The sequence below is a fragment of the Dendropsophus ebraccatus genome, chromosome 3 (genome assembly GCF_027789765.1).
Source record: "Dendropsophus ebraccatus isolate aDenEbr1 chromosome 3, aDenEbr1.pat, whole genome shotgun sequence".
In the NCBI taxonomy this organism is placed as follows: Eukaryota; Metazoa; Chordata; class Amphibia; order Anura; family Hylidae; genus Dendropsophus; species Dendropsophus ebraccatus.
Window position 1 is genome coordinate 12,688,057 of NC_091456.1, and position 14,191 is coordinate 12,702,247.

General features: G+C 42.7%; 1 protein-coding gene, 1 long non-coding RNA gene and 4 other non-coding genes across 6 annotated transcripts in view; 2 read left to right on the plus strand and 4 right to left on the minus strand.

Annotated features, from left to right (window-relative positions):
* LOC138785245 (uncharacterized) overlaps nt 1-14,191 on the plus strand; it is a 71,978-nt gene that overhangs the window by 40,980 nt on the left and 16,807 nt on the right. The window lies entirely within an intron of this gene.
* Nucleotides 2,252-7,047, minus strand: UBC (ubiquitin C). The gene is made up of 2 exons (XM_069960957.1): nt 6,939-7,047; nt 2,252-4,181 (listed from the first exon to the last, which is right to left on the minus strand). The coding sequence occupies exon 2, from the start codon at nt 4,176-4,178 to the stop codon at nt 2,349-2,351; it is 1,830 nt and encodes a 609-aa protein (XP_069817058.1). The 5' UTR covers nt 4,179-4,181; nt 6,939-7,047; the 3' UTR covers nt 2,252-2,348.
* Nucleotides 8,609-8,680, minus strand: TRNAD-GUC (transfer RNA aspartic acid (anticodon GUC)). The gene has a single exon. It is a non-coding gene; the product is annotated as a tRNA-Asp (tRNA).
* On the minus strand, nt 9,213-9,284 carry TRNAD-GUC (transfer RNA aspartic acid (anticodon GUC)). Its single transcript has one exon. It is a non-coding gene; the product is annotated as a tRNA-Asp (tRNA).
* TRNAF-GAA (transfer RNA phenylalanine (anticodon GAA)) lies at nt 9,521-9,593 on the minus strand. The gene has a single exon. It is a non-coding gene; the product is annotated as a tRNA-Phe (tRNA).
* Nucleotides 11,162-11,233, plus strand: TRNAA-UGC (transfer RNA alanine (anticodon UGC)). The gene has a single exon. It is a non-coding gene; the product is annotated as a tRNA-Ala (tRNA).

Here is a 14,191-nt window from a genome sequence, read left to right on the forward strand (position 1 = left end):
TCCATGTCATACAGAGTTTATGGGAGGCTCAAGTGCCTCCTCTCTCCGCTTAGGACATGTCGATTCTTCTGTGGGGAGAGGTGCTCGAGCCTCCCATAGACTGCCTGTATGACATGGAGGCTACCAAGATTCCACAGCGGAGAATTCCACCAGTTTTACTCCATGTGAACTGGTCCTTTTAAGTCAAAGATATGTGACAGCCCTTGTTTGCAATGTGAACCTTGACTAAGCCTGCTAACAGAACACTTTGGGGGAGATTTATCAAACTGGTGTAAAATAGAATTGTCTTAGTTGCCCCTAGCAACCAATCAGATTCCACCTTTCATTTTTCAAAGAGTTTGTGAGGAATGAAAAGTGCAACCTGATCTCCCCTTTGTGTTCTTGGGTCCTTTAACCCCTTCCCTTAACGACATCGGGCGTAAATTTACGCCCTGATGCCGGTAAGGGAGTTCAGAGCGGGGCCGCGCGGCGGCCCCGCTCTGAACCGCGCCGGTCCCGGGTGCCGCGTGTAGCCCGGGACCGTAGGTATTAGCGGGCACGGTCCGATCGCCGTGCCCGCTAATACAGTAATCGGATGCAGCTGTCAAAGTTGACAGCTGCATCCGATTACCGGACGCAGCGTCATCCCTGGTGTCTAGTGGGGAGATCGCTCCTCCGGGATGTTATCCCGGAGGAGCGATCTCCGTAAATGAAGCCGGCCGGGGACCGCTCCAAGATGGCGCCGTCCCCGGCTCGGCACTCGTTTACTTCCGGCTGCAGCAGCCGGAAGTAAACGAGTGCCTATCTCATGGATCTCTGCAGCATATCTATGCTGCAGAGATCTCTATGAGAGATCAGATCACTTATACTAGAAGTCCCCTAGGGGGGCTTCTAGTATAAGTGTAAAAGTTAAAAAAAAAATGTTGTTAATAGTAAAAAGCCCCCTCCCCTAATAAAAGTCTGAATCACCCCCCTTTTCCCAGGTTATAAATAAAAGTAAATAAATAAATAAATAAATAAACATGTTTGCTATCGCCGCGTGCGTAATCGCCCAAACTATTAATTATTCATATTCCTGATCTCGCACGGTAAATGGCGTCAGCGCCAAAAAATCCCAAAGTGCAAAATTGCGCATTTTTGGTCGCATCAAATCCAGAAAAATTGTAATAAAAAGCGATCAAAAAGTCGTATATGCGCAATCAAGGTACTGATAGAAAGAACACATCATGGCGCAAAAAATGACACCTGACACAGCCCCATAGACCAAAGGATAAAAGCGCTATAAGCCTGGGAATGGAGCGGTTTTAAGTGTCGTATATTTGTTGACAATGGTTTAAATTTTTTACAGGCCATCCGATACAATATAAGTTATACATGTTACATATCGTTTTAATCGTAACGACTTGAGGAACATATATAACAAGTCAGTTTTACCCCAGGGCGAATGGCGTAAAAACACATTTCCCCCAAATAAACAAAATGCGTTTTATTTTTCAATTTCATCACACTTTGAATTTTTTTCTGGTTTCGCAGTGTACTTTATGCAAAAATTCAGCCTGTCATTGCAAAGTACAATTAGTGACGCAAAAAATAAGGGGTCATGTGGGTCTCTAGGTGGAAAAATGCAAGTGCTATGGCCTTTTATGCACAAGGAGGAAAAACCGAAAACGCAAAAATCGAAATTTGCTCTGTCCTTAAAGGGTTAACATTACACAATTGGCCATGGGCCAATTGCTTTGCCATTCCATGGCAAGAGAAATCAAACCACTGGGCTGCATGAACTTGTATAGTTTGTGCAGCCATATATCCATGCTGTCAGTTTCCAGACCACACAGCAATGTATACTTACCAAGTGAACTGCTGTGATCTGGCATCCAGCTCTCCTGCTATGTCTCCCCAGCTGTCGGGAAAGTTTAGGAGGATGACAGATCACAATTTTAGCGCACTCTATCATTATTGGCCTCACATGGTTTAGTTACACAGGAAGGTGTGTTTCCACCAATACATTTTGTAGACTGCTCTTAAGACACGATCAGCCAAGGATTGGGCCCATCCATTATCCCCATCCTCAGCTGATCACTGCCACTTAGATGGGCTGATAATCAGCCATAGAAGTATTTCTTACAATGCTCTTGGCCGATAATCGGCCCGTGTAAAAGGCCCTTTACATAGTTTTCAATTCAACTCAAGTGGAAACTGACCTCTGACTAGTGTGTCTATGTAAGCTGTAAGAAAACTAGACTAATTTGCAATTAAACAAAAAGTACAAAGATTTTTTTGGAATGCAGTAACTTTAATGAAACAAAGTGCAATAAAAAGCATGACTCAGAAAACTACAAAAAAGAGCAAAACTTCTTGATTGTCATGCTTCAGACACCACCCCTCAAACGCAGGACAAGGTGCAGAGTTGACTCTTTCTGTATATTGTAGTCTGATAAAGTGCGACCATCTTCTAGCTGCTTTCCAGCAAAAATCAACCTCTGTTGATCTGGAGGGATACCTTCTTTATCTTGGATTTTAGCTTTCACATTTTCAATGGTGTCACTAGGTTCCACTTCTAGGGTAATTGTTTTGCCAGTCAGGGTCTTCACGAAGATTTGCATGCCACCTCTAAGACGCAAGACTAAGTGCAAAGTAGACTCTTTTTGAATATTATAGTCTGAGAGGGTGCGACCATCTTCAAGTTGTTTGCCAGCAAAAATCAATCTTTGTTGGTCAGGGGGAATTCCTTCTTTGTCTTGGATTTTGGCCTTCACATTCTCAATGGTGTCACTAGGTTCCACTTCTAGAGTAATTGTTTTGCCAGTCAGGGTCTTCACAAAGATTTGCATGCCACCTCTAAGACGAAGGACTAAGTGCAAGGTGGACTCTTTTTGGATGTTGTAGTCTGAGAGGGTACGACCATCTTCAAGTTGTTTACCCGCAAATATCAATCTTTGTTGGTCAGGTGGAATGCCTTCTTTGTCTTGGATTTTAGCCTTTACATTCTCAATGGTGTCACTAGGTTCAACCTCAAGAGTTATTGTTTTGCCAGTCAGGGTCTTCACAAAAATTTGCATGCCACCTCTTAGACGCAACACCAAGTGAAGAGTGGATTCTTTCTGAATATTGTAATCAGAAAGTGTGCGGCCATCTTCAAGCTGTTTACCAGCAAAAATCAATCTTTGTTGATCAGGGGGAATGCCTTCTTTGTCTTGGATTTTAGCTTTCACATTCTCAATGGTGTCACTAGGTTCCACCTCTAGAGTAATTGTTTTGCCAGTCAGGGTCTTCACAAAGATTTGCATGCCACCTCTCAGGCGGAGGACCAGATGTAGGGTGGATTCTTTTTGAATGTTATAGTCTGAGAGGGTACGACCATCTTCCAGCTGTTTGCCAGCAAAGATCAATCTTTGTTGGTCAGGTGGAATGCCTTCTTTGTCTTGGATTTTGGCCTTTACATTCTCAATGGTGTCACTAGGTTCAACCTCAAGAGTTATTGTTTTGCCAGTCAGAGTCTTCACAAAAATTTGCATGCCACCCCTTAGACGCAAGACTAAGTGCAGAGTAGACTCTTTTTGAATATTATAGTCTGAGAGGGTGCGACCATCTTCAAGTTGTTTGCCAGCAAAAATCAATCTCTGTTGATCAGGGGGAATGCCTTCTTTGTCTTGGATTTTGGCTTTCACATTCTCAATGGTGTCACTAGGTTCCACTTCTAGAGTAATTGTTTTGCCAGTAAGGGTCTTTACAAAAATTTGCATGCCACCTCTCAAGCGGAGGACCAGATGCAGGGTGGATTCTTTTTGAATGTTATAGTCTGAGAGAGTGCGACCATCTTCAAGCTGTTTACCAGCAAAGATCAACCTCTGTTGGTCTGGAGGGATACCCTCTTTATCTTGAATTTTAGCCTTCACATTCTCAATGGTGTCACTAGGTTCCACTTCTAGAGTAATTGTTTTGCCAGTCAGGGTCTTCACAAAGATTTGCATGCCACCTCTAAGACGAAGGACTAAGTGCAAGGTGGATTCTTTTTGAATATTGTAATCTGAGAGTGTACGGCCATCTTCTAGCTGCTTGCCAGCAAAGATCAATCTCTGTTGGTCAGGTGGAATGCCTTCTTTGTCCTGAATTTTTGCTTTGACATTCTCAATAGTATCACTTGGTTCAACCTCTAGTGTGATGGTCTTCCCAGTGAGAGTCTTCACAAAAATCTGCATGTTCTGAAATAAAAAAAGGAACATTTAGCATTCTAAATACTAAGTGAAAGCAATATTGTTTAAAGGGAACCTGTCACCCCCCGTGCCGGGGTGACAGGCTCCCAACCCCCCGTTAGAGACCCCTATACTTACCTCATCCCGCCGGGTCCCGCTTCTGGATTCGGTCGGGTCCCGGAGATCTCAGCCGCTACAGCCCGACGCGCGCGCTGACAGATGAGTCCAACGCTCATAGAGAATGACGGAGCGCTGGACTCTCCTGTCATTCTCTATGGGTGTTGGACTCATCTCTCAGCGCGTGCGCCGGGCTGCAGCGGCTGAGATCTCCGGGACCCGACCGAATCCAGAAGCGGGACCCGGCGGGATGAGGTAAGTATAGGGGTCTCTAACGGGGGGTCGGGAGCCTGTCACCCCGGTACGGGGGGTGACAGGTTCCCTTTAAGGTAAAACTGAGGAAATATGGAACTAATGGCCTGGACAGAATATACATTTCCTGTAAACCAGTGCTTCTCAATTCCAGTCCTCACCAACAGGTCATGTTTTGAGGATTTCCTTAGTATTTCACAGGTGATATAATTATACTCAGTGCATCAGGTATTATCACAGTTCTTTGTATGGCAAATCCTCAAAACATGACCTATTGTTGAGGCCTAAGGACTGGAATTGAGAAGCACTGCTGTAAACCCTTATGAAAATAGCAACTGATAAACCTTATTTCAGAAAGTTGCACTGCTCCATTATACAGTCACAAACATAAGGAAACTTTAATTAAAATTCTACATGCAATTAATGATTGCAGTATAATCCTGTTCTCAGGCTGTGTGTGGTATTAAAACTCCATTCACATCAGTGACACTGAGCTGTAATGCCACAATACAAGGATTGGGGTCTCCCATTAGTATGAAAAACTGGATCGAGCATGGGTGTCACTGGCTCCATTTGATCCTAGATGTGAACTTTTTGGAACAAACAAGCACAGTGCCCAGTCTGCGTCTTCTATAGAGAATAAATATTGTTACAGTGTACATGCATGACTGCCATCCCAGTTTAACACTGGACTTTTGCCCCCCCCCCCCCCCCCTCCCTCCCTCCAAGATGGTTCAATATACTCTGTGTGGGGGACACATTTTACATGGAACTATTAAGAGGTTTTCTTGATTTGCCCTTCTTTCCCTTACCTACAGAATAGGGGACAAGTATAAAATAGTGGGGGTCCAACCTTCTTGCCCCCAGCTCCATTATTATGAATGAACCCAGTACCACTTGTTATCTGTTCTCAATACAAGCCTGGTCTGGGGGTTAGTCTTTTTCCTAGGGCTGGTGTTTGGGTAAGAAAAAAAATTCTAGTAGTGCCATGTCAAAGGGGCAGGGCCTAAAGCATCAATCTCTTTCCCTGGGCCAGACCTTCATGTTCTGCAGGCCCAAAGCATGGACACCCCTTTGACATGGCGACACTTGAATAAAAAGTTTCAGAATACCAGCCCCAGGAGACAGACAGACCCCAGAACCTGGTATGGATAAGGAGGTACTAATGAACAGTACTGAAGGTTTGGGCGCTGTACTGAGGCAATACAGATTCACTTCAAATCAGAAAACCCCTTTAAGGGTACGTTCACACTTAACCGGATCCGCAGCAGATTTCATTTAATGAACTGAAAACAGCATCAAATCTGCTGCGGATCCTGTAGGTGTGAACGCACCCTAAGGGTACAAACACACCGTATACGCAGCGTATTTTCTGCTGCGATACGCAGATTAGATCTAAATAACTGAACACAGCATGAAATCTGCTGCAAATACAATGTGTGTTTGTACCCTAAGTGTGCGTTCACACCTACAGGATCCACAGCAGATGTGATGGTGCAGATTTTGATGCTGTGTTCAGTTATTTAAATAAAATCTTCTGAAGATCCGCAGGTAAATATACAACTTGACACGATCCCACTGATACAAATTACAAGGGGATTGAGTCAAGAAAGTAGTGTTTACCCCAGGAGTCCAGCTCAACCAAACCCTGACTGGGGTAGTGCCCCCTGTAGGCAGTCACTGGCTGAGCAGGTAGTCATTAATGGAGGACTCACCCAAAAAAAAAAAAAAAACCACTGCCTTCAACCTGTGTCTTAGGGTACTATTACACCAACAGATCTGACGAAAGATTATCTGCCAAAGATTTGAAGCCAAACCCAGGAACGGACTATAAACAGACCAGGTCATAAAGGAAAGACTAGATTTCTCCTCTTTTCAAATCCACTCCTGGGTTTGGCTTCAAATCTTTGGCAGATAATCTGTCGTCAGATCTGTTGGTGTAATAGTACCCTTACAAATAAAACTAGGCCAGACCCCCGACCTATACCAGAGGAGTCTCACAGCCCATTCCTTCTAAAGAAGCCTAAACCCAGGAGCCCGCCAAAATTAGCCAGTAAAATCGATGACAGACCCTGCTGGCTGTACAGGCGCCAGCCCCGCCCCAACGGCAGCAAGCCCCGCCCCCTATTGTCTCCCCTCACAGCTGCTGCGTCATTCCATAACGGCAATGGCGGGCGCTTACCCGAGGACGCCACATCGACCGAACACCACATACAGTCACTGACTAGGCCATAAGAGAGTTACTTCATTCGCCATCTTTATACAACTCTGTTCAAACCCCCTTAATTACACTACCCTTATTACATAATATATCAGTCCATATTCACACAATATTAACAAGCATTTAGCAATGAAATAACAGGTGAGTCGCGGCGGCTGTGAGGCGCTCATACTTACTACAAGGTGTATAGGCTCCCGGACACACAGGCTCTCTCCTCCGCAATGGGCAAGGAATGAGCAGTGCGCGTACGAGCGACTGTTTATATAGATAGCTAGAGTAACCTTCCGCGGAAGCTGCTAGAATGGGACTACTTGACGTGTTGTGACGTTCTCTACAGTGTCACTTATAGAGCTGTACTACAAGATGGGCGACCACCGCATTAGTGGGTAGCGTTCAGTACAAGGTGAAACTATGGGGTTCGTGGGAGCTAGGCATAAATATGTTATGAAGAGAACGACGATGGCGGAAGAGCACGCTTATAGCAGGGACACAGTGACGCCGGGACTTGATAATAACTCCACCTCTCTGGGGCCCCTCATAGAACATGCTGGACTCTTTGTGCGCTGCTGGTTACACACGGGCTGCATTGTGTGAGCGGCGGAGGGCGCTGGGGGATGGGCGGCTCACCGCTGACAGAAAGCACAAGAAAGGCTCCTCAGCCTGGGGTGTATATACAGTATATATTAAACTGAGTATATTCAGTATATATTGAGTGAGTATACACAGTATATATGTGACATATATATAGGACTAACTATATATGAGACCAAGTATTTACAGTATGTGTAACAGTATTGGATTAAGTATATTTGAGACAGCGTATATACAGTATATATTCGACTAAGTATATCAGAGTATATACGATATATATTGGACTAAGTATACACAATATATATGTAACCGTATGTATTAAACTAAGTATATATGAGACTGAGTATATGCAGTATATATTGTACTAAGTATATATGAGACTAAGTAGATACAGTATATATGAGCCAGTATATGCAGTATATATTGTACTAAGTATGTATGAGACTGAGTATATAAAGTATTATATTGGACTAAGTATATATGTGACAGTATATGTTGGACTATGTATATATCAGACAGAGTATATACAGTATATATGAGACAGTATATACAGTATATATTGGACTAAGTATATATGAGACTGAGTATATACAGTATATATTGGACTAAGTATATATGAGAGAGAATATACAGTATATATTGGACTAAGTATATATGAGACTGAGTATATACAGTATATATTGGACTAAGTATATCAGACAGAGTATATACGATATATATTGGACTAAGTATACACAGTATATATGTAACCGTATGTATTAAACTAAGTATATATGAGACTGAGTATATGCAGTATATATTGTACTAAGTATATATGAGACTAAGTAGATACAGTATATATGAGCCAGTATATGCAGTATATATTGGACTAAGTATATATGAGACTGAGTATATACAGTATATATTGGACTAAGTATACAAAGTATATATGTGACAGTATAGATTGGACTAAGTATATATGAGACTGAGTATATACAGTATATATTGGACTATGTATATATGAGACTGAGTATATACAGTATATATGAGACAGTTCAATACACATTATAGTCATGTAAATAAAGAGAAAGTGTGTGTGACACATCAATGCGAATAAACATGAACACAACAGACATGTATAATGTAAATCAGATGTTCAACCCTATTTGAGAAAAAAAAAAAAAAACGGCGCATGCAATGCTTTTCATAAAACAATCTTCTTTGTGGACTTATTATGACCCAAAATGAAGGTGATAAAAAATAAAAAACTATGAACCTCCCCGTCGGGGAATCGAACCCCGGTCTCCCGCGTGACAGGCGGGGATACTTACCACTATACTAACGAGGAGTGGCTCTGGTTGACCTTTTTAGCACAGAGCTAGATGGGTGTAAAGCCCACACCTCCCCCTGAGGAAGGAGTCACAGGAAAGGGGGGAGAAGAAACACTGCATTATAAGGGAGATGTTGTGAAACGTCACTGTAACACAACACTGGTGATTTCATCTGTAGAAAGAGCCCGGCAAGCACAGCGCATGCCTTCACTGCTCCTGGGTCTAGACTCTAGAACCCATCCAAGCACATGCCTTCACTGATTTTAGAACCAGTCCTGCACAGCCCTTTGCTGCTCCTTGTTCTAGAACCCATCCAGCACATGCCTACACTGTGGGTTCTAGAATCCATCAAACACAGCACATGCCTTCTAGAACCCGTCTAGCACATGCCTACACTGTGGGTTCTAGAATCCATCAAACACAGCACATGCCTTCTAGATTCCGTCCAGCAGAGCACATGCCTTCACTGCCCTCTTCTAGAACCCATCCAGCACAGCACAGGGCTTCATTGCTCCTGATTAAAGGGGAAAAATAAAATAAAAACTTTGCCTCCCCGTCGGGGAATCGAACCCCGGTCTCCCGCGTGACAGGCGGGGATACTTACCACTATACTAACGAGGATTGGCTATGAGGTGTTTTGCCACAGTATTGCTCTCATGCTGCCGCCTCCTTCTCCTCCGTCAATGCTAAATGCTTACTTCCCCCCTTCCTCAGCTCCTCCCTCTTTACCAGTGTTGATTTCGCTTCTGAATATATCAGGTATTGTTGTACACAATCTATAGCCCACTAGGATCACTTATGCTCCCTCTGCCCCAAATGGAATCCACAACACAGCAATGAATTAAGCAAAAAAGATTTGCCGAAACCCGGGATCGAACCAGGGACCTTTAGATCTTCAGTCTAACGCTCTCCCAACTGAGCTATTTCGGCTGTGTGAAACTGCTCACACTAACCTTACTAGACCAATAGTCTAACTGTTAAAGGGGAATTCTGGAGCAAAAAAAGTTTTTAAATGAACTGGTGTCAGAAAGTAATGAATCACTGCAGCATGTAATCTAAAAACACAATATTTTATTAGGTATGCATTCAAAATAACCAGAAGTCCAGGAGGGAATTCTCATATACTTAAATGTCAAGTGTGAGATCATTTATTCTAATATATCATACATCATATTCGTTGGTTAAATAATATTAAGAAAGATGACCTACTTTACTGTCCAACAGAGAGAGAGAGAGGTATATCATGACATGACTGGTGACATACACATATCTGGCACCAGGGTCTCTACGTGTTTCACCCACACATTGGGCTCATCAGGAGACCAACAATACTTAAAGAAGAGCATAAATAAGAGCCACATCAACCAAGATTCATAGGATATGCCTTGGCTCATACGAGCAACTTACAGAATCCCATGGATGATATATAATATAGGTGGTATCCTATGTATCTTGGTTGATGTGGCCCTTATATATGTTCTCCTTTAAGTATTGTTGGTCTCCTGATGAGCCCAATGTGTGGGTGAAACACGTAGAGACCCTGGTGCCAGATGTGTGTATGTCACCAGTCATGTCATGATATACCTCTCTCTGTTGGACAGTAAAGTGGGTCAGCTTTCTTAATGTTATTTGACCAACCAGTATAATATATTGGATTAAATGATCTCACACTTGACATTTAAATATATGAGAATCCCCTCCTGGACTTCTGGTTATTTTTAATGCATGCCTAATAAAATATTGCAGATTACATGCTGCAGTGATACATTGGTTTATAGTACATGTAAGAATTGGAATGGTTATTGATTGACTCAGTGAGATATATATATATCTAATGCTGCGTTTACACGGAGCGATAATTCGCCCAGTCGAATGATTAACGATTTTGAAGTAACAAATGTGTTTTTTATAACAATGTTTAGACGAACGATATATCGTTTGGGAAAATAGTTATTGCGATCGTCTTAACATCGCTTAAGCCTATCTCACACATAGGGTGAATCGGTGAAAGACTGTTTACATGAAGCCATCTGCGAACATGTTGAAAGATCAAAATGAACGATTTCTCGCTCATTGCTTAATCGTTCACTGTGTTTACACGAGCCGATTATCGCTCAAATGATCATTAATGCGAAAATTCGAACGATAATCATTCCGTGTAAACGCAGCATAGCTTTCTGGTGTCAGAAAGTTAGCATTCTATGGAAAAATATTTAACCTCTTAAAGACCGCTGATGTGCCTTGTCACAGCGGTCGTTGCATAGTGTGAGCTCAGAATCTAAACTAGCACTATATGGCAGTGGGTGTCAGCTGTATGTTACAGCTCGTACCTGTCTGCAGTTACCAGGAACAGACGTCAGTCTGATCAAGGGAGTTTAACCCTGTTTATGCTGTGATTAATATTGATTGCAACATACACAGTAAAACCTGACAGGCACCTGTATATATCAATAGTACATACCAGTGTAACACGTACTATGTTTTTACACCAAGAAATAGGGGATGTAGCTCAGTGGTAGAGCGCATGCTTTGCATGTATGAGGCCCCGGGTTCAATCCCCGGCATCTCCATGGTAATACTTTTGTTTTTATATAAATTGTGTGAGATTTTAATTTTTTTTTGGTCTCTCTCAGGCCCTCTTCACATGTCCGGAATATCCATCTGGATTTCTTATCAGGAAAACCAAATGAATTTCCAGACATTAGTGATGGACACCCTTCAGGATTTCTCCTGACGGGTATTTGCTCTGGAAAATAGGTCAGGATTTTTAGATCCTGTCCTATTTTTGTCTGAAACTCCGGCACCGATGCTCCATGGGAGCGCCGCAATACCGTACGCTTTCATTATGCACTGCAAAGTTTGCAGCTATAAAACAGCAGAATATTGGGCCATCCAAAAGGTCCCTCAAAAATATTCTGACAATAAGAAAATAGTCTAAAAAGAGTATGCCATTTTTAATGTCTCCCCAATACGTTGCCAATCTTTTTCAAATTCATCATGATTTTTCAATATCAGGGCACAGCTAGAGCAGCGGTGGGGAACCTTTGGCCCATCAGCTGTTGCGAAACTACAATACCCATCATGCCTGGACAGCCAAAGCTTTGGCTGTCCAGGCATGATGGGAATAGTAGTTTTGTAGAGAATAGGCACACCACAGCTTGGGGGAAAAGGTAATTATGTGTCAGCCTCTGGCGTACTGCCGTAAGGCTAAGCCCTGTCCTCTTCTGAGGCTGTTATAAATTATAGCCTGGCTTTACCACCACAGGATCTGTATGTTCTATGGCTATTGCACCTAGTTTGAGGGTCTTTAATCGTGTTGAGCGACCCTGTGAAAATGTTTGGTTTCGACTAGGGCTTGGCGATTAATTGAATTAATCAGATTAATTTGCCCTTAGGGGGGGGGGGCCTCACAATTAAATTTTTACCAAAAATTGTGCATTTGATTTTGCTTATTTTAAAAATGGGGCCTGCCACATTGCTGTAGGTCCCAGAGCTTCAGTGTGGATTAGCCCCCTAGCAGCGCTCATTGCCTAGCCGTGAGTTCCAGTCAGACCCTTCATGAGAAGCACTAAGGGGGTGCTGGAAGGGTTGGGACATCTATCTATCTATCTATCTATCTATCTATCTATCTATCTATCTATCTATCTATCTATCTATCTATTCAATGGAAATATATTCCGCAGCACACAGGTATAAGTGCAAAAATAGTTGGATTTATTACATCAGTGCATAAACAAAATACGGCATACGGTGAGACGCGACGTTTCGATGATCTCCATCATCATTTTCAAGCGTGTGGGCAGTGAAACAAAGCAAGATTTTTATACAGGTGTGATAATTAGTGATTACAAATCATTGGTCAAAACATAATGAGCAAATTATACAGCATATGTGCAAGTCCCGTGCGATTCCTTGTGGAGCACAGCATCTTAGTGCAGTACGATCGCAGCGTTTGCGAATAAAAGCCCATCTAGTGCAAAGTGTCCATGTGAAAAAGAGGCTTGAGAATGTCCAAAAGAGACCTCTTAGCAAAATATACATAATGAGAAACATATTAGTCCACTAGTAAATAGATCCGGACTTCCGAGCTCACTCTCATGGACACAGGCTAGTAGTAAGATCATGTGATCTAGTCACGTGGGGTAAACATTTCATTCATAAAAAGCGCTCACATACTGACTGCAGGAGTATAGTAAGGCACAATTGAACTGTACCGGCTCAGGGGGAAGTTCAGGCTTCACCATATCGGATCATCACCGTCACTATAACTGTGTTCCACTCAACCGGTGCACTCAAAGAATACCACGGTGTGTGTACCGCACAGAACCCCCTTCAACGCCGGATGGCCACTCCAGGCCGAATTCACACAAAACAAAAGTGCAGGGAAAATATAAGGACATGAAGCGGTTCTCCTGGTCTTGGTCAGTATCAGATGAAAAAAGTGATTCGCACTGTGTCAATCCATATGAGGTGAGTTCAGTCATCCTTCAGATCTAAACAAAGCAAATAGAAAGATAAGTATAACATAGGTAAATAACAATCAATTCAAAGTTCCACTGTTCTGGTGGAGATACATTGATGACGCCTTCATGGTTTGGACAGGAGGGGAAGAAACACTTATGGATTTTGTCACTTACCTGAATACAATCGATCCCACGATTAAATTCACAGCCAATGTCGAACAAACTCGAATCCATTATCTAGACGTGACTGTTGAGATACAAGGGGACAGATTAACCACCAGTCTTTACAAAAAACCTACGGACTGTAATAACACCCTGCATTTTTCTAGCTGCCACCCTCCCAGAATGATTAGATCGTTGCCGTCTAGTCAGATGATGAGGGCACGTAGAATTATCCAGCAGGCTACACAACTGGACGGTACTTTAAATAACATGGTGGATGACTTTAAAACAAGGGGATACCCTAAAGCGCTACTTGATAACTGCCGCACACAGACTAAACAGATAGAGAGGACAACACTGCTACAAAAAGTTGACAGACAGAGTAGGAGAGAACGCATCCCGTTTATCTCAACATATACGCACTTCTCTCCTAAGATAGGCAGCATCATTGGCACATTATTAAAAAGACACATCCGAACATTCAGGAATTTCAGGTGCCTCCATTACTGTCATACAGGAGAGGACAAAATCTCAGGGACACATTAGTGAAGACTGATGTTACTGCCCCCACAGCCGGCAGACAACGATATTTGGCCCCACCTAAAAAAGGTTCATACCCCTGTGTAAGATGTACTAACTGCAAATATATGGTGAAAGGTACACATTTTGTCCATCCGATGACTAACAAAAAATATATGATCAAACATTATCTCACCTGTGACTCGGACTGGGTAATTTATGCCCTTTGGTGCCCCTGTAAGAAGCTTTATATAGGGGAGACAACATATGACTTTAAGACCCGTATCAACCAACACCGCTATACCATAAGAAAACAGAAAGCTGATTTACCTGTTTCTAAACATTTTGCAGATGCTGGGCACACTGAAAAAGACCTTAAGTTCA

What these genes read in the sequence shown, in the direction of transcription:
- UBC (XM_069960957.1), bottom strand. Translation starts at nt 4,178, where the DNA reads ATGCAGATTTTTGTGAAGACTCTCACTGGGAAGACCATCACACTAGAG.